Source organism: Lytechinus pictus, chromosome 3 (assembly GCF_037042905.1).
Source record: "Lytechinus pictus isolate F3 Inbred chromosome 3, Lp3.0, whole genome shotgun sequence".
Classification (NCBI taxonomy): Eukaryota; Metazoa; Echinodermata; class Echinoidea; order Temnopleuroida; family Toxopneustidae; genus Lytechinus; species Lytechinus pictus.
Window position 1 is genome coordinate 12537216 of NC_087247.1, and position 23634 is coordinate 12560849.

A 23634-nucleotide genomic window follows, 5' to 3' on the forward strand; every position below is an offset into this window, starting at 1 on the left:
ATGAATAAATATCCTGAGATGTTAACCTAGGTCTTGTTTCACGAAATATATGATAGAAAATTTGCTCACAGCCAGTGAAATGGCAGGATTTTTGTACATGTATATTGCATTTGAAAACAAGAGTAATGAAACAAGACCAGGACGTAGAATTTTCTGACAGTTTATGGACACATTGTCATATTTCCCCCTTTCAATTTCACTTTTTGAACCAACACATCAAGTAGCAATATACCATCATTAAGCTTATGCATAGCGATGAGAGATGAAAGCTATGTAGAGGGGCGGTTTCATAAGATCCATTGATCTAGGCTCGATTCCTCCTTGTTCCATACACTAGGGCTCTTCGGGTACTGCATTTTTCCTCACTACCAGGTCCTTCAGAGAGGACGTTCAGACTTGGGTCCTCTGGTTGCTTGCTTACAAGCCTTCATGCATTCTTAGCAATCAGGTACATTGTAAATATATCACCACATTTGAATATTTGTGCAATGAATATAGAGGTATATAAATTCTCCTGGTCATGGTTTCTGTTAAAAGGGGCATCAGTTAATAAGTACTCCATAGAAGCTGCAATCATGAGTTTCTGATGACTCACAGTACTATTTATTGCAGGAAATGCTCATGGCGAGTCCACTCCGTATAAACCAGCATTAATCTGTCCATGAGTGCATGACTTCTTAATAAATCCAGGATTTTATAAGGCATTGAGTTTGTGCACTATACACCTAGGCCATGACTTCATAATATTGTTGAGCTACCACTGAAGATTCTGTCCTCCACCTCTCTCTGTGGTTTTGCAAACCTCTTTCCTGTCCACTCATGAGGTTTGAGCTCAGTCGAGGAGTCAAATGGATTCTGGAATGCAGTCAAGGCTGGAACTTCCGAGTCACGAGGCCGATGCCATCATGGCAGGCAAAAAGTGGTCTCCAGGCAGGCCTCGATGGCATCCCTGAAGTTGTGATCCTCTGGCAGCTATCATGGGTAATCCAAATACTTTGTGGTGCCATCTATCCAAGGCAGAAAGCGAAAACGTTAGTTTCCGCTGGCTTAAGTCTGCGTCCAAAGACAAACAAATCTAACTTGTTCAGCTCACTTGCACATACACATTGACTTGACATCCCTCCATCTGATGCACTTGGCATCTATAGGACTACTGTCTCTGTCAGTTTACATTACTGTCTCCATTTGTTATCATAAGAGTTGCGAGGGCGCGTGCTCCCCGATCGGAGGCAATTTTATTCCGCGGCTGATGGTAGGAACCTCTGGATTTTTATGATTGATTCTGGTCGGCATGAAAGCTCTACCTGGACTCCCGTGAACACCAAACCTTTGCTGAACTATCACATTCCTTATGAGGTTCTGCGAAAAGGAGAAAAATTGAATATATGTAAATAAAAAAAAGGAAGAAAGTAAAAAAAAAATTCGTAAAAAATTATGTATACACTCTACGGGCCCTTTCAACCCTAAACAAATTCATGTAACCTAATGATTGTGATGGCAGTCTTTTTCCCAATGATCTTTAAGATCTACCAAATAAATCCTATAAATTCACATAAGTTGAAAGCATCTAATAATTTCAATATAGTACAAGTATATTACATAATTGTGCTAAAAAGTATTAAGTCATAATTTTTTATATTAGCACATATTTACCTGTCATTTCTAAGATTAGGTTCTTTGGAAATAAACAGAATTTTGATTCAGGATTTTTCAGGCATGTGGTTGTGTTTGTGTGTGAGGGGGGTGTGAGATGAGGGAAGGGGCAGTCTAAAAAAGGGATTTCTGGGTCTTGATAACTCTTAACAATTATTAACAATTTTGAAAAAAAAGAAGAAGCAGAAACCATTGAGAAGTTGGCATTATAAAGCTCTCAAACATGAGAATAGCTTAATACCATACACATAAACTCACCTTCCACCTCTTCTTAGCTTTTCTTCTCGTTTCAGCCTTGCTATGTGGAAGTACTTTTGTTATCGTGAAAGCATCAACTTCCTTCATGACCACACTCTGTGCTACACTGTTCATGTGTACTAGCCTAGTTCCCCGCTTGAACTTTTTGACTTTGACATCTTGTATTGTACTTTTCCGTAGTAGAGAGGGGCGGCTGAAAGATCAAACGTTGCTTTAAAATGAAGTATGTGTATGCGACACATGTATAGCATAAGACATGCTCACATAATAGCAATGATGATGATCATTGCATATTACATAATATAACAACATCTTTATGTGCTTCAGATTGTAAAAGAAACATTTGTTCAAATTGTTGAATTGAGGTAAATTTTGTACAAGTTAGTATCAAAGGGCTCTTTTTGAGTTTTTCTACTGTATCTGGCAATGTTTCAAGCAAGGCATCATTATCATCACACTTCACACTATCAATTTGAAGTTACCAGCACATTGTTTCTCGAAACACTTTCTCTCAGTGATTTACTGACAAACTTGTTCTCAGCCGATCAGATGCTAGGATTTTAATAGCTTGTAACAGATATCAGTGAAGATCTCAGAAAATGAAGCAAAAATGCTTCATGAATAGCTCAGATTATAATAAACCCGTTTGTGGTGGCAGCGGTGGGATGCGGTGGGATACATAGGCCTACTGTAAATTGACCGATTTATTTTGGGTGCTATAGTTTTACCATCATTTCCAAATTGACAATTATGCATAAGAAATGCAACTGTTTGAATCTGAATAGGTCTGCACCACTGGGCTTATTATTGCTCCAGCACCACTGGACCTCAATATGATATGCTCTCATACTATAATTATTGCTTTCCTTTGGACAAAGATCTCCAGAACACTCACTGGGCTACTAGCTGTTCCAGAAAGTTTAAAAGTGATATAATAGCACCACTGCAAAGCATAATCTCACTAATTATTATGCAGATGCATGTGTCGTCAGAATGTAATATGGCCATTTTGGGGATTAGTATATTCCACATCCCAAATTTTCCATCAGCACATTCAAATTGCATATAGTTCAGTACATAGGGCACACAAACCCAACATTAAGCGGATCCCACAAGCCAAAAGGTGCCTGCCTTAATGCATACATTGATGTGTATTAGAGAGTACACCATGAGGACCATGACACATAGGGTACGTTCACACAAAAAACGAAATGGAATTTGAATTGCTATTCGAATCGCGATTTGCATTTTGATTCTATAGCCATTGTTCACACATGGGGAAAAAGCAAGATTAGGATCGCGATTTGAATCATGTTTATATTTTTTTTACCACTCATACATGTACACACGAGGAAGCAATGTTAAGAAATGGGTCAGAGAGCCCACAGACTTCTCTGCTTAAATACAGCTGTTATAAAAGATCTACTCATTAATTGAATAATAAATGATTATGTAATATCATAGAAAGCATTTGCTTACTTGCACAACATGCCCCCATAACGTAACACACACTGCATATTAAATGCACAGCGCATCAACGGCACACCAGCAAAAAATGATGGGATAGATAAAACCAAATATCTAATCACAATTTTTTTCACACACAAATTGCTTGGTAAATAATCATGATTATTCTTAAAAATCTTACGATTATAATTGAGATTATTGTGTCCACACACAAATAAAAATTGATTTTCTAATGACAATTAGAAAAATCAATTTTTGTATCTCACTTTTTTAATACCTTGTGAGCAAACGCCCCTATAATAACTGATTTCATGAAGTTGACTTACCTGTGATTGTCACTTGTTTCGGGCTGAGCACTGTCCATGATACCGACCCGGTGTTTGATTTTAAGAGGAAATGAGTAAGCTTTTCGTACTTTGGCTAACTTTGGTCTCAACACAGACCTTTCCACGTTCAAAACAATCATGGCCCACTGAAAAACAAAATAAAAAGGCAAAATGATGAACACATATGTAAAAAAAAAACACACATCAAGAATGTTCATGATTATATTTTCAAATGATTACAAATAATGAATAGGAGGTAACTTACAGTAAAGAGGACAGAAACAAGAAATAGAAAATAGAAAGAATATCTTCTGACATCAATGCACTGCACTCAAAATGGCAGCTAGACCTAGGACACTGAGCTGGGGTAATAATATGCCTCGGAAAAGATAATATCTAGTAAAAGGTGCTACATAAATGCCCATTAACATAGTCATCATAATAACTTTATAAAATATGTATGGTTTCATATAGGCCTGGGTCGGAATGGACGGAATCCGTCCGATGTGTGCGGGTTCCGTTATCTTTTTTTTCTGTTCCGGTATTCCGATAAAACAATGTAAAACATAACAAATTCTTTAACATTTTCTTCTCCTGAATATCTTAACATAATTATCGAGTATGTTTTATTCAGTCTTACAAATCATAACCCAGGTTTCTGTGTTACATTTCAGGTGACTACTGTGAAAAATATGATAAGACAGGAAAAAACTTGCCTATGTTTACGTTGCCATATTGTTCTCTTTGTTAGAAGGTAAGCTACGAGACGCATATAGAGGGGAGCAGACTATATGAGTCTCGTAACTTAGCTCCTATCAAAGAGAAAAAGATGGCCACATAAACATCGGCAAGCTTTTTCCTGTCTTCTCATTATATTTTTTTCGTTTTTTTTAATGAATGTTTGTTTAAAAATGAAATCAATATTGTATAATCTGTGACTTCTTTGTACTTCCCCGTTCGTGAATTCATTTATCGGGATACCGAATTCCGACCGGCACAACACCGGCGGATTCCGGAACAAAAAAGTTCCAACATAACTCAAGCCTAGTTATAAGCACAAATCACAATGTTAAAATGACTGTGCATGTACCTGTCTCTTCCATTCCATCCGGGATCTTTCCTTGATGATGTCAAACGTACGGGCCATCATAGCGATGACCATGTTGAGCATGAGAACGGAGATGAACCACATGAAGACGACGAACATGATGATGGCCAGCCACGGCATGCGGCATTCATAGAGCTCACGCCACTATACAAAGAGAGAGACACAGAAAGAGGGAAGAGGTCGATTGTTGCAGTTATCCTGGTATAAACCAATTACAGTCATCCATATTTATACTCTCACTTGAGGAGAATTTACTGAAATAAATAGAGATTTTCACCAACAATTTTCCTCTAAGCCAATCAGATGCAAGAGTTTCAGTAGCTTATAACAAAGACAGTGAAAATGATTAGTTTCATGAAATGCCAAATCATACCATTACTTAACAATGAAAAGATACAATGTATGGTAGGACAATACACTACAGTACTGCATTTATATGAATTCATTGTGCACTGGCAATAATGTGCAAATTAGAATATCAGCTGATATGTGATCATAAACAAATCTTTGTTAAACCCTCGACATCACAACGTATCACTTTAATCATAGTTTAATCAACTGGGTAAGTAAATTATGACAAGGGGCAAGGACAACTTTCCCATAGGCCATGTACTTTATTATCAGGGATTTTTGGTTTTCTCCTAAGTACCCATCCCCTGGGGCAGTAATCTAAATATAACCCAGGTAGTATATTGTTGTATGTCCTCATGAAAGAAAAATATAATTTGAAATAAAACTTTTGGGAAAAATTACATTTTAGCCATAATATGTATTGGAGTACATGGAAGAGTAGTCCTTGCCTTACATCACTATAACATCATATATGCGGCCAATTTGAAGTCTCCATGGGTATAGTGATTACCAATATTTACAACTTTTAAAAATTCATAACTTTCTTGTTGTTCGTCCAATATTGTTCAAACTTTCACCTATCAACTTGTCTGATTTTTCTTTTCCTTATAAAAACAATTTTTTATTTGGGTTGGATTCCCCTTTAACTTACATTAAATTCCCCATTTGTCATGATGAATGTTGAAATAAAAGTTTCTGGAATGGTCTTGAAAGATGAGGTCATTGCACCACTGTCCTTGAAGAGGAAAAAGAAAGCTGGAAAACAAACAAACAAATAAATATTAATTTATCATCGTAAAGTCGCACTTCTATTTCATTAAAAATATATATAGAATTAGTACACATAATATTAGGTCTGTATTCCCATGCCAAAAGCATGGCAGGTTAAACAATAATACAAAATTTATAATAAAAAAACATCAATAATAAATACATTGGCCTGTATTCTGAAGTCGGGTTTAACTTAAACTCAGGTTTAAAGTTGTGGTTTAAGTATGGATAGCCAATTGTTACATAAATCACTAACAGTAGCGATATCATATTTCATCTCATTTGGCTCTCAAATCATTCATAATTGTCTAGGGAGTATAAATAGATGATTGTCTTCACCATTGATGAATCAGGAAAGAGCACAGTAAACATAAGAAACTTACAACTTAATAAAATTTTTGATACTTTTGGCTTCCAATAATTTCAGCACAGAGTTAGACCATGGTCTAAGTTAAACCTGACTTCAGAATACGGGCCAATGAAACAAAAATGAGACCGTGAACAAACTAAGTCACAGAAAAAGTACCGGTACCTTGTAATTATGAAATACCTTAGGTCATTGTATCATATGAAAATTCATTCATTTCATATCACATTGTCAGTAAATGAAATCTCTTAACTATACAGAGTAACAGAGTCAGGGGTTAAATCATACATAAACAGATGTCCCAAGATAAGATACAGTCAACCTTTTCCATAGTGGACAAAGGGAAGATAAACCAATACATGACAGAAGTCCCTTGAATTACAGGTATGTGACAGCTAATGTATGTGCTATATTCAGGAAAATAATTTTGGCATGCTAGCCAGAAATGTCATATCTGATCAACAAAGGCAAGATACAATATGCCACATCCCCACATTCATCATCACTTAAAATAAGTTCAATATACATGAAATCCCCTTGTAAAATTCATTCAATTTAATAACAAAAATGTAGAAATCCTGACAAGGATATTAGTCTTACCTTGAGCAAACACAATGAGAAGAATGAAATATATAAGAGAGAATCTCAACAAGTCTCCTTTCAACATCTTGAAGAAGACTACCACCATTGGACCAAGGCTTGGGTGACCCCTGTCAATTTAAAATGAATAAATTAAATAAATTATTTCTTATTTCTTTTTCACCTTCTCCTTCTTCATTTCTTTTTATTATTATCTTTATTATTATTATCGTTGCTAGTATTATCATTATCATTATTGTTATTATTTTCATCATCATCATCATCTTCATCATTAACCGCTCAGTTAATTAATCTTCTATATTTGTTATTAAATGTCACTGAACTGTCTATATTGTTTTGAATAATTATGTACTAATACTTGGATTACATTTGTTTATTTTGTTGAACGGAAATAAATAAATCTAAATCTAATCTAATATATTAAAATTATTTAGTTTATTTTCATTGTCATATTATTATCGCCATTATCCCTCCCCCTCCTCCTCATCAAGATACATCAATTGACCCTTGACCTACCTGAAGAAGAACAAGAGGTAGCTCCACGATAGAGGCACAATGAACATGATGAGGACATTTTCATACCACTCCAGACCCATGAAACGGAGAGGGATGCAGATAAAGAGAAGGACGACGGCTATCATAAAAAGAGCTTTGGTCGGAAAATCGGCCTGAAAGGTCGAATAACAAGGAAATACATCAGAAATTACAAGAAATTCATAGACTAATAAAGTATATAAGACATTGATTTTAAAACTATCTCTTTTATTAGGAATGCCATTAATAATATCAACACAAAAAATGGCATCCTCAGAGCTTTACTTAGTGAATGAGGGCAAAAATTATAATTTATTTATACATCAGTATAATTAATAAACATAACATAAAATCGTATGATTTCAGAAAATTGAATGATATAGCCTTAAACTATGTTTCTCACACTACCATTGTGCAAATTTTCACTGCGCTCATGCAACTGGCCAATGGGATCTCAAGAGGGAGTTGATTTGAAATACCCCACCCCAAGCCATACAACAGCCCCCCCCCCCAAAAAGAATAACTGGCCTGGTTAGGGTTTTCGTGCTTTGTCTTTCTATATGCAATAGTCCCCGGATATGATTTTCGATATCACAAAACTAGGCAATAATTTGAACTCTAGTACAATCTCAGATAGGTTGTTGAGAAATTCATTAGTATAACCACATTTCCAAAATCCACAATTAAACTGAATTCCGTGGATTTTCACTATTCTTTTCATAATTTTTTAAAGCATATTTTGTGATTGTTAGGTGTGAATACATACCAAGCTTTTCAAGTACTCGGTGACCGATCCTCTCGCTCTAATCTCTGTTAGTTCTGTAGCAGTCTTTGCAACACACCCGACGATCACACATACTTCAGACGCATAACGGAACTGCATTAGAGGCAAAGCAATTCAAAAGTGGTTAAACATCAAAACAAAAAGAATAAATTACAAGTTTTATTACGTGAACTTGGATTTCTTTACATGGCATCAATATCCTTTGGTAGCCACTCTCCACTGACATGTATGTTTAAGTGAAACACCCAGGTGGGGGTTTCATAAAGCAGTTCGTAAAGTTATGTGCGACTTTACGCACAACTAGAACACATTCTTAAGTAAGTTACATGGGGATGTATCATTTAGCACAAGAAAGGCTCACCAGTCGTGCGTAATGTCATTTGTAACTTACGAACAGCTTTATGAAACACCCGCCCCATATGCTTTAGCTTGTTGAATGCTTTTTAAAGGGGTGACCATATCAATGCACCTTGAACAGTGGCGGACCGTTACCCGGAGGAGACATAGCATTGGAGGGGCACAGCATTGTTCACAAACAATACAGGGCCCCTCCAATCATTGTCTCCTCCATTGACCTTGAATGTCATTATGTAACAGATGCAAGCGCTATTCAGGAGTCCATTATCATGTTATTAGGTTACGTAAACAATTTCAATCAATTTGTCCATTCAATACTTCCCTGCAAGAATAAACCAAATAATGTACAGTCCAACCTGTCCTCACAGCCACCTGTCTATTGTGGAAACCTGCCTTTAGTAGCCACCAAAATTGTCTCCTATTTGAAAGTTTTATAGACCTAGCTGTCTTCAAAGGCTACATCTTCGAAGGGAAACAGGGGTCCGTTGCAGAAAGAGTTGCGTTTCAACGCAAGTCAAAAAGTCAATCGCAAGTCCCAAATGCGCGCTGTTGATTGGTTGAAAATCAAGTTGCGCATGATTTTTAGAGTTGCAACTCTTTCTGCAACGGGCCCCAGGGGTCCCTTCGGTGGCCTTAATAGACAGGTTTAACTGTATTTCTTGAAGATTTTTAAACATTTCTCCTTATAAGCGTTGCAAGAGAGGACCATGTGAAAGCTCATTCATGGGGTAATTTCACTTCCTGATTGTCAGGATTTTAATGTACCTTAGAGACGGAATCCCTTCCTTCCAGAAGACCTACTGCTGGACGGAGCTGGACAGCGATGAAGAGCCAGGTGAGATGGATCAATGCCCAGAATAGCTTGAAGGCAAACTGATGCTGTAAGTTGAAGTAAAAATAATCATAATGATAATGACTGTGACGACGAAAACAAGAATGATGATAATAAATGATTAATAATGAAAATAAAAACAACAATAAATGCACAATTTCTATGACAAGTATACTATCAGGAAATGAAAAAAAAATCAGTAGCTTTAAAGGGATGGTCCAGGCTGGAGACAATAAATAGAGTAAAATTCACAAAGCAAAATGCTGAAAATTTGATCAAAATCGGATAACAAATATCAAAGTTATTGAATTTTAAAAATTTGCATTATTCTGGTGAAACAATTCTAGGCATGTCTTTATGAATATTCATTAGCTGGGCTGATGATGTCATATCCCCACTTGTTCTTTTGTATTTTATAATATGAAATTAGGTTTATTCAAATTTTTTTTCTACCAAGACATAAACAATTGGATTGACAACTGATTAAGTGCATTAGTTATTTATTGCCGCAACTTATTTCATCATAATGGAGACACATCTTTTACACATGTATAAAAAAATGAAACATTTATTATTACATGTAATAACATAAGAAAAAGGAAAATGGGGATGTGACATCATCAGCCCACCTAATGAATATTCATGGCAATGTGCATATATCTCTTTTCACAAAATATTGATACACTTTAAAATTCAATAACTTCGTTATTTGTTATCCAATTTTGATGAAATTTTCAGCATTTTACTCTATTTATTTAGATATAAATATTTTCAGCCCGGACCATCCCTTTAATCTGTTCTTCCAAACTTGTTATAATATCAAGTTTCATGACACAGGCACCAGTTTTGGAGTGAAATACAATCTTACCTTGACATACATATTCCACTTGACCTTGAGCAGTTCATCAATCACCTGTCCTTCTAACATTCTGAGATGATTGATGGTATCGTACTGAACTATCACACTCAGGGCTGCCGAGCTATCTGTAACGGTCATTCAAAATAAAACTTACATTTTTAAATCCGAGGTGTTAAAACTGACACCAGTAAGTGCCCCTAGAGGACCACACACTGAGAGGTGTAAATTACACCCTACAGATAGAACATAACAGCAATAAAAGCAATGATCAAAGGAGTTGTAATAACACATATACATGTAGGTGCCTAACGCCACAATAATAACACTGGGGTAAAATGTCTGGTGTGCTCTTTTACGATTAAAACCAAAGTTTTTGCTGTATACTCACTTACATAAGTATGTTTTGTATCCATTTGGTCCAACAGTAGTTGGTCTAATTCTCAGATTGTCATGGTTACCAGTAATCTCAATTAGTCTACAAATTTTGTCTAATTGCCATTCGGGGCTGCAGAGCTATCTGTGTTGATCATTCAAAATAACAATTAAGTCACTTTATACAATAACACACCATATACAAACTTTATCAAGGAGGTAAAGTTGTCAGTGTAGGGCATAGGGTTATGGTTGGGGCAATTACTGCATTTCGGGGTCTTTTTCTTTCATTTTAATGGCACCCTTTTTTGCAATGAGGAAATGGCTCATTACCCTCATGTATACCAGATATATTGGAAGAAGTATGCAAATTAAGACATACATGTAAGAACCTGTATTCTGACCCCTGGTGGGTGTTTCATAAAGCTCTTCGTAAGTTCCAGGCAACTTCACGAATGAACATTGATCCTTTCCTGTCGTAAGTGATATGTATACACCAAATTTTCATTGATGTTGATTTAGTTCCTAGGAAAGGGTCACCAATCATTTGTAAAGTCGCTCGTAAACAGCTTTATGAATCATCCACCAGGGGCCCGTTGCAGAAAGAGTTGCAATCAATCGCAGCTCTAAAAGTCATGCGCAACTTGAATCAACAGCGCGCATTTGGGACTTGCGATTGATTTTTTGACTTGCGTTTAAACGCAACTCTTTCTGCAACGGGCCCCAGGTTTAACTTAAAACTGTTGTGTATATCCGAAGGCTGGGTAGACAAGTTTTGCAGACCAGTTGAAGGAATACATCTAAATATGTTACCAGTCACCCCAAAACCAAAAATAAGTCGCCCCAAGTCAATTTTGAGATTTTTTTTATTGAGTCTGGAAGACTACATCCTAAGCTTTTAAAATGATACATAACTGGTCACAATCGATGTACACCCTCATGTACCTGTGTTGTGTTGTGTCGTGTTATTGTCTTGTGTCTCTGAATTTCACAATCCTGTATATAAGATTTTTTTTTTGCCCCTTTCGTTATCTTCATGTATTCCTTAACGTATATTTCAATATTCTTTCTATCCTAACTTTTTGAGGGGTTCACATTTGACAAGCTTTGCTTTTCAGTGGACCCCTCCATTCTTCTCATGATATATGATTATATTGATTTAATTATATTTAATTATATTGATTATACTGATTTAAATTTGACATGCATGTTAATTTATGTTTGAATCACTTTTTGAATATGTATATTATTCATTCAATGTAGAATTTTGTTCATGCTTTTATTTAAATTGAATTGATTTATCATGTAATTATTTGTATTATGTTGAAGAATGAAAATAAATTGAATTGAATTGAATTGAATCGATCAACAATAACCCACACAACTACTTGATTGAATGCCAAAGAAACTAAGCGAGCGCTTTGAAAAAAAATAAGGAGAAAACAATGTTTGGAATTCACTCAAAGCATGAGATGTCCAAACTGCAATCTTTGTAACACTTCCACGCAGTCAGCAAAAATCTGTGTCAAAGAAGCTCTTGTATCTTGTTTTCTATTCAACCTTAGAAATTGAAATTTTGACAGTATGAAAAAGAAAAAATACTCTTTCAGATAGGCTATTTTTTCTTTTTGCATTTTGAAGTCCAAATTACTATGTTAGCAATTTACAGAAAACCTTCCCTGGCAACTTATTGGTTTCGGCGTGGCTGATCACATATAAACTTCTTTATTAATAATGTTACTTAGTGCTTACTGAGATTTCCCTTTTCATCAATGGAATCAAGGATGGACAGAGGATAGGCAACATAGGCAATCTTGCCGTAGGTCCACTGCGTTTCACTGCTAAGTTCAAGGAGAGCGGAGAAGAGTTCATTCCGACCCAGCTGGAAGGAGAGCTGCAGTGCGGTGAGACCAGCTTCGTTGGGTATGGTATAGGAAGCAGGCATCTTGTTATGGTGTATGGCATGGTAGAATAAGAGCTATGGGTGAAAGGATAATAGCAAGCATTGTAGAAATAAACATACATGTAAGTGTTGTACAAGGGCAAGCAATTATTTTTATTCTTCTTCCCACTGTGCCACGTAGGGCTGTAGTCTAATAGCAGACTCTCCTCTGCTCAAAATAACTTTTTACCAGTGAAATCATGAAGGGCAATTAAAGGGATCAGTGAGTATGTACATTCTAAAGTAGATAATTACCGTCTGATTGTGAATGATGGCCATATGGACGACAGTGTTCCCGAACGAGTCCTGAGCATTTGGATGACATCTTCCTTCTCCCGGCTTTCTCCTCAGAGATTGATTGATGAAGTAATCATACATCTCCATGGCACCCGTACTGGCGCAAAATGCAAGAGGGTACTCCCCCAGGTAGGCTGTGCCCTCATAGAAGGACTTCTTGTGGCCGGCGTACTTGCGTTCCTTGAGGTCGTCCGGGCGGAAGAAGCGTCCTGTTGCCCTCTGGTTCAGACGAGCCTTGTATCGACCGACAAGGAGCTGTACCGATCTGAAATCTTTGTTGACAATGGCCATGTGTAATGCACTCTCACCTGATTAATTGAACAATGTCAGAAATATAAACAGATGATTACATAAATACTGCCCAACTTTGGCAAAAGGAAGTAAGTGACACATAAGTCAAATTTGAGTTAATGTTGATTCTGAAACACTCTTTGTATGTTGCACGTTCAGGCAAAATTTGTGGGAAGAAATGATCATTTGATGGAAAGATTTTAGAGGAAATATGCTGTAAAATTGCATTGATGCCTATGTAAATGAAGAACACACATTGCTCATTTACAAAAAATGATACTTTTGTAACTTGCTTCATTTTGCCAAAGTACGGCAGAATACTGTCAATCAAACTGTCTGTAATAAATAGAAAGGTTTTACTCATTAAATGTCTGATTAAGACACATGAATTATAAATTGATTAAACGCCATCTAAACGTAGGATATACTGTCAAAAGAGCGAGGACAGAGTATAGTATATTTAAAATAGTATATTTACAGTCTCACCACAAGCTAGAGGTATGTTCATACAATCACAAGCCATACAAGAAAAGTGAAGAGTAAATCCTGACCATACTTGCATGCTCTATCTATCATATACGTTGTACAACAGAGACATTTAGGTTTGTTTTATCAAATGTCAGAAATGAAATAAATTTTAATAATAGCTACAAAGATACACTTATAATTACATTTCTACAAGAAACCAAGCTTTAAAAGCAGGTTCAAACATTGTCTGTTGTCCGTTTGACAATGGGTCAACTTTTAGTATCAACAAAGTTCTATTAGTATCTGGTGTTAGAATGTGAAATTACCGAAGAAATCGCTGCCTTCGTAGACATCAAGAGCAAGTTTGGGGTAGACAAAAAGCAAATGTGAAGCAATCTCCCGATGCATCCGAGTATCGTTGAGGAAACACATGTGCAGGATGGTCTCTCCGATCGCTCCACGTTTATTAAGATCAAAGCAAGCCTCATGCTCTTTGAACTTATTAATCGCTGAGACCTGACCATCTTCAAAGATGCTCATCAGCTCGTTGTCTGGTGTCTCAGGCTGTCATGGGATATATGAACAGAAATTATTTGAGAGATGTAAATTACAGCCTAGTCATGTGTGTGTGTGTGAGGGTGTGTATGCATGTGTTGCATATTTGTTTTTGCTTATCTCTGTTTTTTTCTGTACATATCTGTATTTTATTCTTATCATGTACAGTATGTTCCTTCACTGTTTACATCTCATTTATTGTAGGGCCCCACTAACAAGCTCTGCTTTTTAGGGGTCCTTGAAAACCTCTCATATATGTTATTTATCCTTTTGTATTATCTGTTCATTGATTTTTATTTATATACATGTCTGGTTTTTGAATAAATTAAACTTGAACTTGAGCTAATTTGCACAGCTTCATTACGTAGAAATATGTTCAAGACTTACATGTATAGCACTGTATTGTTTTTTTTTAATTTTGAATTGTTTATTTCCTCACCATGATATTTTACTTCTCTTTCCGATATGATCTGACAAATTCAGCAACAACAGATAGACGTGTATACCACATTTCTGAAAACATTATAGTGAATGTTTTCAAAAGGAAATTCAAATATCCCAGTTTTTACTTTGGAGAACATATATTGTATCTCTTCATAGTCGTAAAATTTAAGAGTGATAAATGCTTGTGAAAGCTAAGATGAAGTACTTCGAATAACTTACCTTTTTACCATCAAACGTGATGAGCTTGTACCTTGCGTACTCAAGCTGAGTGATTGTCTTCCCCTTGCCCTCGTTATACAGCATCTTGCCGACATTCTCTCTGATGTAACACCTAAAATCCTCCAAAGTTTTGTGGCCGGCTAGAACATGTCTGTACTCCTCAACCAACTTGCCTCTCTCATTGAAATACATCAACTGGTACATCTCGTTCTCGTCCGCAGCTGCATTCTGCTTCCGCCATTCTGCGTCGGGATCTACCCTGGTCCCCTGGAACCTGCTCACGATGGCATTCTTCATGCGCCGCAGCATCTTGATTGGTGGGGGCGAGGACAGACGGTATTTCAGACCTACGAACAAGGTGTGGTAAGGCACGGATTATCTCTGATGCATTTTGGAGTTTGGAATGAAGTTATTACATCTGCCATATACATGTAAGCATATCTATTTCAATATCATCTTCCGATTAGAGTACAGCTGTGAAGTGAACTGTGCAGCGACTGGTGTGAGGCACCAGAAGCCAGTCCAATCCCACCGCTGCCACCGACAAAGATTAATTTCATGAAACACCTGACCATTTCAGGATTAGAGGACCAGTGGTGTCTTTGACAGAAAGCAAGACATTGTTTTGATGCACAAGTCATTTTGATGGAGCAGGTGACTGAGTGCAAAGTACTATATCCCACTGCTGGAACCCCCAAAATATCAAAGAAACACCTGATGTTTTTAGTGGTACATATCTAGTGGTGTCTTTGATAGAAGGCAAGCCAGTTTGATCCCACCGCTGCCACCAACAAAGATTAATTTCATGAAACACCTGACCATTTCAGGATTAGAGGACCAGTGGTGTCTTTGACAGAAAGCAAGACATTGTTTTGATGCACAAGTCATTTTGATGGAGCAGGTGACTGGGTGCAAAGTACTATAACCCACTGCTGGAACCCCCAAAATATCAAAGAAACACCTGATGTTTTTAGTGGTACATATCTAGTGGTGTCTTTGATAGAAGGCAAGCCAGTTTGATCCCACCGCTGCCACCAACAAAGATTAATTTCATGAAACACCTGACCATTTCAGGATTAGAGGACCAGTGGGTGTCTTTGACAGAAAGCAAGACTTTGTTTTGATCCACATACTGTCATTTTGATGGTGTGGGTTACTAGGTGCAAAGTATATCCCACCACTGGAAACCCCAAAATATCAAAGAAACACCTGTTGTTTATAGTTGTACAAATCTAGTGGTGACTTTGATAGAAGGCATGCCATTGGTTTGAGGCACCTGTCATTTTCATGGTGTATAGGTTTGTTTTCTCATAGCTAACACCAAAAAACTTGTAAAAAACCAACAGACAATATTAGGTTTACATGTGTAATGGTGTCTTAACAGCTAGAAAACAAGGCATTGGTTTGAGGCACCAGTTATTTTCAAGGTGTGGGCCTATATCCCATCGCTGACATCAATAAATATTGTTGAAGGAAAACGCCAAATAATTTCAGGATTACAAGTCCAATGTTGCCTTTGATAGAAGGCAAGGCATTGGTTTTTAAGGCACCAATCATTTTGTATAATGGGTGTGGATTTAAATCCACCCTTTCAATCATTATATGCAAATATTCTCATTTCATTCAGAACTCACCTTACTCAGCTTGACACCATACTGCAATATTTTCTCCACTTTTGTTTCCATCACAAATTCATCGTGTTAACGACCAAACACAGGTCTCATCAAAAGGCACATTAAGACTTAAAGCTGCAAGTCAACTATTGATGATGAATTGGGATGACCCATCTAAGTCTCCATCAGCCACAGGTGTTTTAATCCTATAAGGATAATCATCATGTAAATTGTAAAACAATTTAAAAATATTCAAGAAATACATGTAGTGAGTTTAAAAGAAATTATGTGAAAGAATAATGTATACAGGTAAAAGTTTTCCTTGGTGTATATTTTCAAAAATTAAAAGGGAAATTGACTTTTTCCCAAAACGGCAAACGAGTTGCCTAATAATTCCTACATTAAAAATATCAAATAAAGGATATCATATCATGCAGATAAATGTAGTTAGCATCGCAGTCTTAAAAAAATCACATAATATGAACTAATATAGGCCTACATATCTCATGCTAAGCTTTATTATTTCATTGACAATCATTGGCATCTACTGCTTTGAACCACATCCCCCCTTATATCAAAATGACTAATACTCAGTGGATTTATTTGGATTAAAAGTAATTGTTTTTATACATTTCAATATCATAATTCCATTGAATTTCCTTAAATATCACATCAATAACTTCATTTATATATCACAAAATTGTTTGCCAACTTGCTTGACATTTTTCAAGGAAATTTAAGAATATCATTATCAAATTTTTGGCAATCTCATGACAATTTTTGACCCATTACATCACTTTGCAATATTGTACATTTTTGTTTGGATATTCTATGCGGAGTACTGACCTTCAATATCATTCTTTGTGAAACAGATATATCGTCCCCGAATCCACGAAGTGGCACACGCAACCGTTGATGCACGAAATCACTTTCCGAGATTAAAGATTTTTATATTTTCAATTTCCCGTTGCTATATGATTGTGAAGTTTAACAGAATGACAAACGCACATACCAAGAGCCAGGTATCTAGTCCTGCCTCCCATGTTAAAATTTTGTCGAATGAACATCAAATCTTGACATAGCAGTGATTCAAACACAAGTGTCGTTTGTGCGTAGAAATGGCGCGTACCTGTGTGCCACTTCGTTTATATTTTTACAAAGGATTTTACGGCTTGTGTCGCATTTTCACTTTAATTATCTCATTAATTAGAGAGAATTGGGTTCTAAATTTTGGTGAAATGATAGATTCAGCGACGATATGTTACATTTTATCTGTTCCCCCAAATAAGCTTCCAAAATAACTTATGAGACTCTTGAAAGCAGAACCGGGGTAGGAGATGAGAAACAAGTAATAACAAAAAGTAATATTGTCCATATGCACTAACCAGTATTTTGACTATCTAGAATGCTCACACAACCACTTGATCCAGAAGGCACTATCACATACTATCAACTGATATACTACATATATGTACACATCCAAGGAAAATGCGAAATGGTGCAAAACTACAGTAAACACATTGGTCATATTATTTTCTCCTGATCAACAAGCCCTACAGAAAACACATAAACTTCACATGAACCATGGAGCTATCTGTGTTTTATAGCTCCATGCATTAACCTAGTTCTAGAGCTCACCCTCATGGAGAAATCCATATATACTTACTTCAAAAGAATCAGTGAGCCGAAGAAATTACAAATATGCATTCATAGTCAATAGGAAACGAAAGCAAATACAAAGTTCGATGTTTCCATACAAATATCAATACAGATACTACTTATGGATTACCCTGATTTTATCATGATGTCACATGAATCATTCAATTCTACTTCAATCCTTTTTCAAAAATTTCATTTCAATGACCATGTACATATAATTTATGATGGAATGGGTGCGTCAGACTGACATTAATTCATGACTTTTGTATATTACAATTTCAATATTTTAATAACGAACAGAGCAAGTTTTTTTCACAGAATTAGATAAATAAAGGAAAACAAATTTGAATGAGTTTCTATTATGACCAAATGAATTAATATAATGTCTTAAAGATACATCAAAAGACAGAGTAGGCCTATTACTTGATTTTTTGTTTTTGTTTTTGTTGTCTTTCAACAAAAAGATAAACAAATATCACGAACAGATGGTCAAAGTAGTTTATCCATATAAAAGTACATTTTCTACAACACATTTTACATGTATTTCATGAAGAGTAAAACAAATTATCTTGAAACTCGGATATTATGCTAATATGTGCTCATAAAATTTATTTGACTTATATCTAAGGACTTATACTGAGATAGCGTTAGAGCAATCTAAATTTAAAAAAGAAGATATCATCACAATGATACCCTTTACATCGTAAATGCCTTTGTATTGATATCGAAGCTCTGTGCCAGAAACAAAGAAAATATATATGAATGGAGCTAGTCGTGTACAGAGCTCATTGAGTGCTGTTACTATAGCAACCAAAATGGATCGCCATTTCAGCATCAAACATAGCTCGCTTAATTGCACAACTCTCATCAACCAAATTTAATTGTTCATCATAGCAGCCATGCACGTGGAAGAACCCACTAGCGCAAGTATTTTTGCTCATCAATTTACGATGTACCAGAGCTGACGAAGGCATAGTGGTCGACCTTCAATTATTATATGATACTTTTTCTTTATGTAAAGAAAAACATAGAGCTCAATTTTTGTCACAAAACCACTTGAGTTCTTGAATCACATTGAGGTACATGTAACTAAATCTCCAAAATTTACAGTTCTTACTACTGTATTTACATAATTTGTGGTATTTATTAAAAGATGAAAAATACTATATTTAAATGCTATGTAGCCCCTTGAATGTCATTAGAATTGGGAAAGTCTTATGAATTGACTTGCTTTTCTCTTTGTCAGAGCTGTATACTTATCTTTGGCTGCTATTACTCAAGCATTTATTTTGCTTATATATAGTTTGCCACTGCATTTGTTTGTCACTACTTTGTCTTATCCTTGAATTGTATTCATGTCTAAATTTTGTTATGACACAGCTAAAAATATGTCACATTACAATGTACTTTAATGTCATACTACAATTATGTTTATGTATTGTAAATTTATTTTGACTTTACAATAGATGCAGAAACTCCTGCAAAAAAACAATCATAATAAATCATTTCTCAAAATGATGATGATGATGATGACCATCATCATGCCAAAATCTGGGTAAAAAAACATGGGAAAGCACTATTCATAGACATCACTTTGAAGTATTAAGCACTATAAAAGTGGATTGTCATAAATTGTCATTTGCTTGTACTATATTATTATGTTAGGCCTCTTCTAAATGTCACATCCACTTTCAGTCTAACAATTTTATGTTCAGGCACTTTTTTGGTAAAACAGTTTTTAAAAACTTAAATACATTTAATTACAGATAAAAAACACCTTATAGGAATAATCTTTATTGCCTACATGCAATATTAATCCAGTCTGTTTTCATTATTGGAATAACTTTATTGACATTTTAAGGTTAGGATTCTTGAAGACCCCTAAAAAGGCATTCAGCCCAATATAATGTACAAAAACACAAATTCTTAAGATTGGACATGGTAGAACAAAGTATAAATAATAGTTGACTGACGAAGCCCTTTTAATCATGGCCCTTTTAAAGCTTATTTGCACTTTCAAATTCATCCAAATTAAGGCATTAAATTTATTTATTAAAATCTTCTTTCACATAAAGTCTTTTACTTAATAAAAAAAGATATTAACAGGGAATTGGCATAATCATATAATTTTGAGAGGCACATATTTGAAAGTGTTGTAAAAACAAACAAAAACAACAAGATCCATGCTTCAACTTTTGGACAGAGTATTATGTTACTTTCAAGTAACAACCCTAACCTCCCAAATAATTGTTTGACTTTCAATCAAATTTGATATAAATTATCCTCATCTGTTGTAATCTTCATTAAAGTGCTCTGCAGTCTATCTTGGAGATGAGAATTAGACTTGGGTGCACATTATGAAGAGTGAGGGGTATTTTCAAGGTTAATTTGCAGGAGCTTTTGGAAGCTGTCAATCGAAACTGCATTTACTATTTGATGAGGGAGTTATTCCATTCAGGGACAGAATAGAAGTCCACAAGATATGGTAATCATTTAAGTTCTGGGACCAGCATTTGCCTATAATTATGTCCAATTCTCTGTTAGGGGAAATCTATCAATTCACTGGAATACAATCATTCAAAAGAAAATGAAACCCAGTTTACCATACACTGCTTTATACTATTATTACAGTCACTGAGGATAAAAACAGGATAAAAACAATATTTTTAATTAAAAAAAATGAGATGGTAGAATGATACCAAAGGTCACTTCAAAAGATGTCCAGTATGAAATAAGTCTATAGGCCTATCTTTTATTTTCTTCTTCTTCTTCTTCAAGCTACACTGCCTCCTTCAATCCTGAAGATTCTTGCAGTATTGTAGTACCGGGGACCGGCAGGTGCAATACACCGGGTGAACACCCTACTCTTTGACGAATAGTGTATTGGTTTTAACGTGAATAGGTTGTGACTCTCCTATACACGGGACCAACATTTGCGTCCTTTCCGATGGACGGAGTGTTTTCCAACTGCATTCACACCCGCACTGAACACAGCGGTGAGGCACGCTAACACACAACGCTAGCATCAGTTTTTTTTGTTAGACGTCTTCCGGCATGCTGCGGGACTCGAACCCACGCACGTTGAGATCTACGATCTTATCCGGAACAGGCGCTCTAACCGACTGAGCTACACTGCCTCCCATGTATTATATTGACAAAATTCAGAATATCTCTATGTTTAATTGCATATTACACTCATTGGTATAAACATTTAATAAATCTAAGACCTACTGAATTACTGTATGTTCATCGATTTGAAGACTTAGAAAGTAAAGTTATTCAAGTAAAATTTAAAGTGCATCATTAAAAAAACTCAAATTATTTATTGGAATACATTACATTAATCTTAAAGGATAAACTTATAATAAATTTATTCATTTGAGTTACTGCTAAGGCAAAAGGCCTATAGTGCTTTAAAAAGACAGGTCTATGAAATTACATCACATGTTGATATGGTCAATATTGTCCAGAAGTAGAATATTGTAATTGCACATCAAGTCTTGACTATACAAAAAACATTTCTCTTCAATTCAAGCATTTATGATTTATACTGCCGACATTAAAGGATGCGATGGTTATACTATAGGTATTAATTTTGTTCCACATAATACTTAAAACACACTATAACTTACAAGTTACATCAAACTTCAAGACAGAAGTTACACTTTAACACATACTAACGTTACAGTCCAACACTGCATATTTGGCATAAAATGCATGTCACGATCAATAGACATAAAGAATAGACCCGGCGATCATCATGATCACCGACCGAGGCGAGCCGGCCGTGTACTACCGGTTTCACCACCCACCCGCTCAATCCATTACTACCACCACCACCTGTTCCGAGTAGACTTTCGCTCGGTTTTGAAACAATCAAATACGCAATATATAGCTTATATGATCAATTATATAACCCCTAGGTGATTATTCTTTTATCTTAATAGTTTCTTATTGACGTTATACTTACATATGTAGTTAATAATCCACAAAAGAAATTAGCCGTCGTTGTTGCAGGCGATTGCCAGTACGTACGTACGGTTGCGAAGGTAAATAACAATTGTCAGTGAATCTCGTGTATGCGACAAATATACATAGAGTGGGAAAAAGTAGTAATCGTTGTTCGCTAACAAGAGTGTGTGTATTTTCGCAATTGCGTTGGCGGAAAGTAAAGTTATGTAATCAATGGCGCCGCGTTCGAAGAAGGTCAATCAATTAGAAAGAGGTGTGATTACATAATGGAATATCACGTAAGTTAAATTGGTGGTTGAAACACGAAGGCAAAAAGGGAAAGCGAAATATATTGATTATTATTGGTAGTAAATCTAGATATCCCTGGATATATATATATTTCGAGATGATTCTCTTTGATATCTTAATTCCTCTTTCCGACTACAATGTTTTCCATTCTTCTATCATATAGGCTTCTTCCCGGCTTAATTCTATCTATTTCTATTTCATCACAATTTTTTTAATTACCAGTTTCCTCATTTCTCTTTTTCTCAATCTAACTGACTATTCCGAGCCCTTCCGAGCCTTCTCTGAGTTAAAAAAACCATAGTGCCTACAGACCTGCAATTTCGATAAAAAATACAATTATATGGGGGTATGAGGCCAGCACACTTTCCAAAAGGGCCCATTTGTGGGTGGATGGATGGGGTAAAAAATTATAAAATGATGCTAAAATTTGTGACCATTTTGCATGGCCCTGGGAATGATTTTTGACAACTGCAAAAAGAAAAAAAGGGTTTCACTACAAAATGAAGGTCATTTTTGTCCCGAGATTTTTGACAAGCAAATTAAAAAAAAGCTTTTATACAAAATGTAGGTAATTTTCGTCACACCTTCCAGAATTCCAGGGGATGCTGCCTTTGGAGAATAATACGCGCAGCTCCCCCCCCCCCCCCGGAAAATCTTGAGGGTACTTCAGCACCCCCGCTTCCCAGGGCCATGCCGTTTTGATACAAACACTGGATATATTTTGATATGATATAATTCAGAAAATGGTATTCTAGTCTTTCCCTAACTTCTTTTAAAATCCAAATTTAATTTTGTGATAATTTTGACATACTTTAAGAATATATATATTTCGCCAACCAACCAACGAACCCACCAACCCACCCACCAACCAACCAACCCACCCACCAACTCACCCACCCACCCACCAACCAATCTACCCACCATTCAAATATTTATCAATCACTCAATAACAAATGAATTAATCAACTACTTATCAAACAATCAGAAAAATCAACCAAAAACAAACACACTAACCACTCAACATTTACAGTGTCATTACATTTACTACCTTGTTAAAATCCAAGCCACCAATGGATTGAGAATTACAAACGTTTTCAATATATATCAATCAATCAATCGATCACCACTCACTCACTCGAAAGAATTACAAATGTTTTCAATATATATTATCAATCAATCAATCAATCAATCAATTAATCAATCAATCAATCACCACTCACTCACTTGAAAGAATTACAAATATTTTC

At 35.8% G+C, this 23634-nt stretch overlaps 1 protein-coding gene across 1 annotated transcript; it reads right to left on the reverse strand.

The window, feature by feature from the left end:
• Nucleotides 1–762: 762 nt before the first annotated feature.
• On the reverse strand, nucleotides 763–22461 carry LOC129257816 (transient receptor potential cation channel subfamily V member 5-like). The gene is made up of 16 exons (XM_064096384.1): nucleotides 22098–22461; nucleotides 16490–16674; nucleotides 14856–15202; nucleotides 13964–14201; nucleotides 12837–13186; nucleotides 12392–12617; nucleotides 10277–10392; nucleotides 9342–9455; nucleotides 8202–8312; nucleotides 7418–7569; nucleotides 6902–7011; nucleotides 5816–5919; nucleotides 4795–4956; nucleotides 3705–3850; nucleotides 1912–2104; nucleotides 763–1359 (listed from the first exon to the last, which is right to left on the reverse strand). The coding sequence occupies exons 3-16, from the start codon at nucleotides 15162–15164 to the stop codon at nucleotides 1192–1194; spliced, it is 2499 nt and encodes an 832-aa protein (XP_063952454.1). The 5' UTR covers nucleotides 15165–15202; nucleotides 16490–16674; nucleotides 22098–22461; the 3' UTR covers nucleotides 763–1191.
• Nucleotides 22462–23634: the final 1173 nt, after the last annotated feature.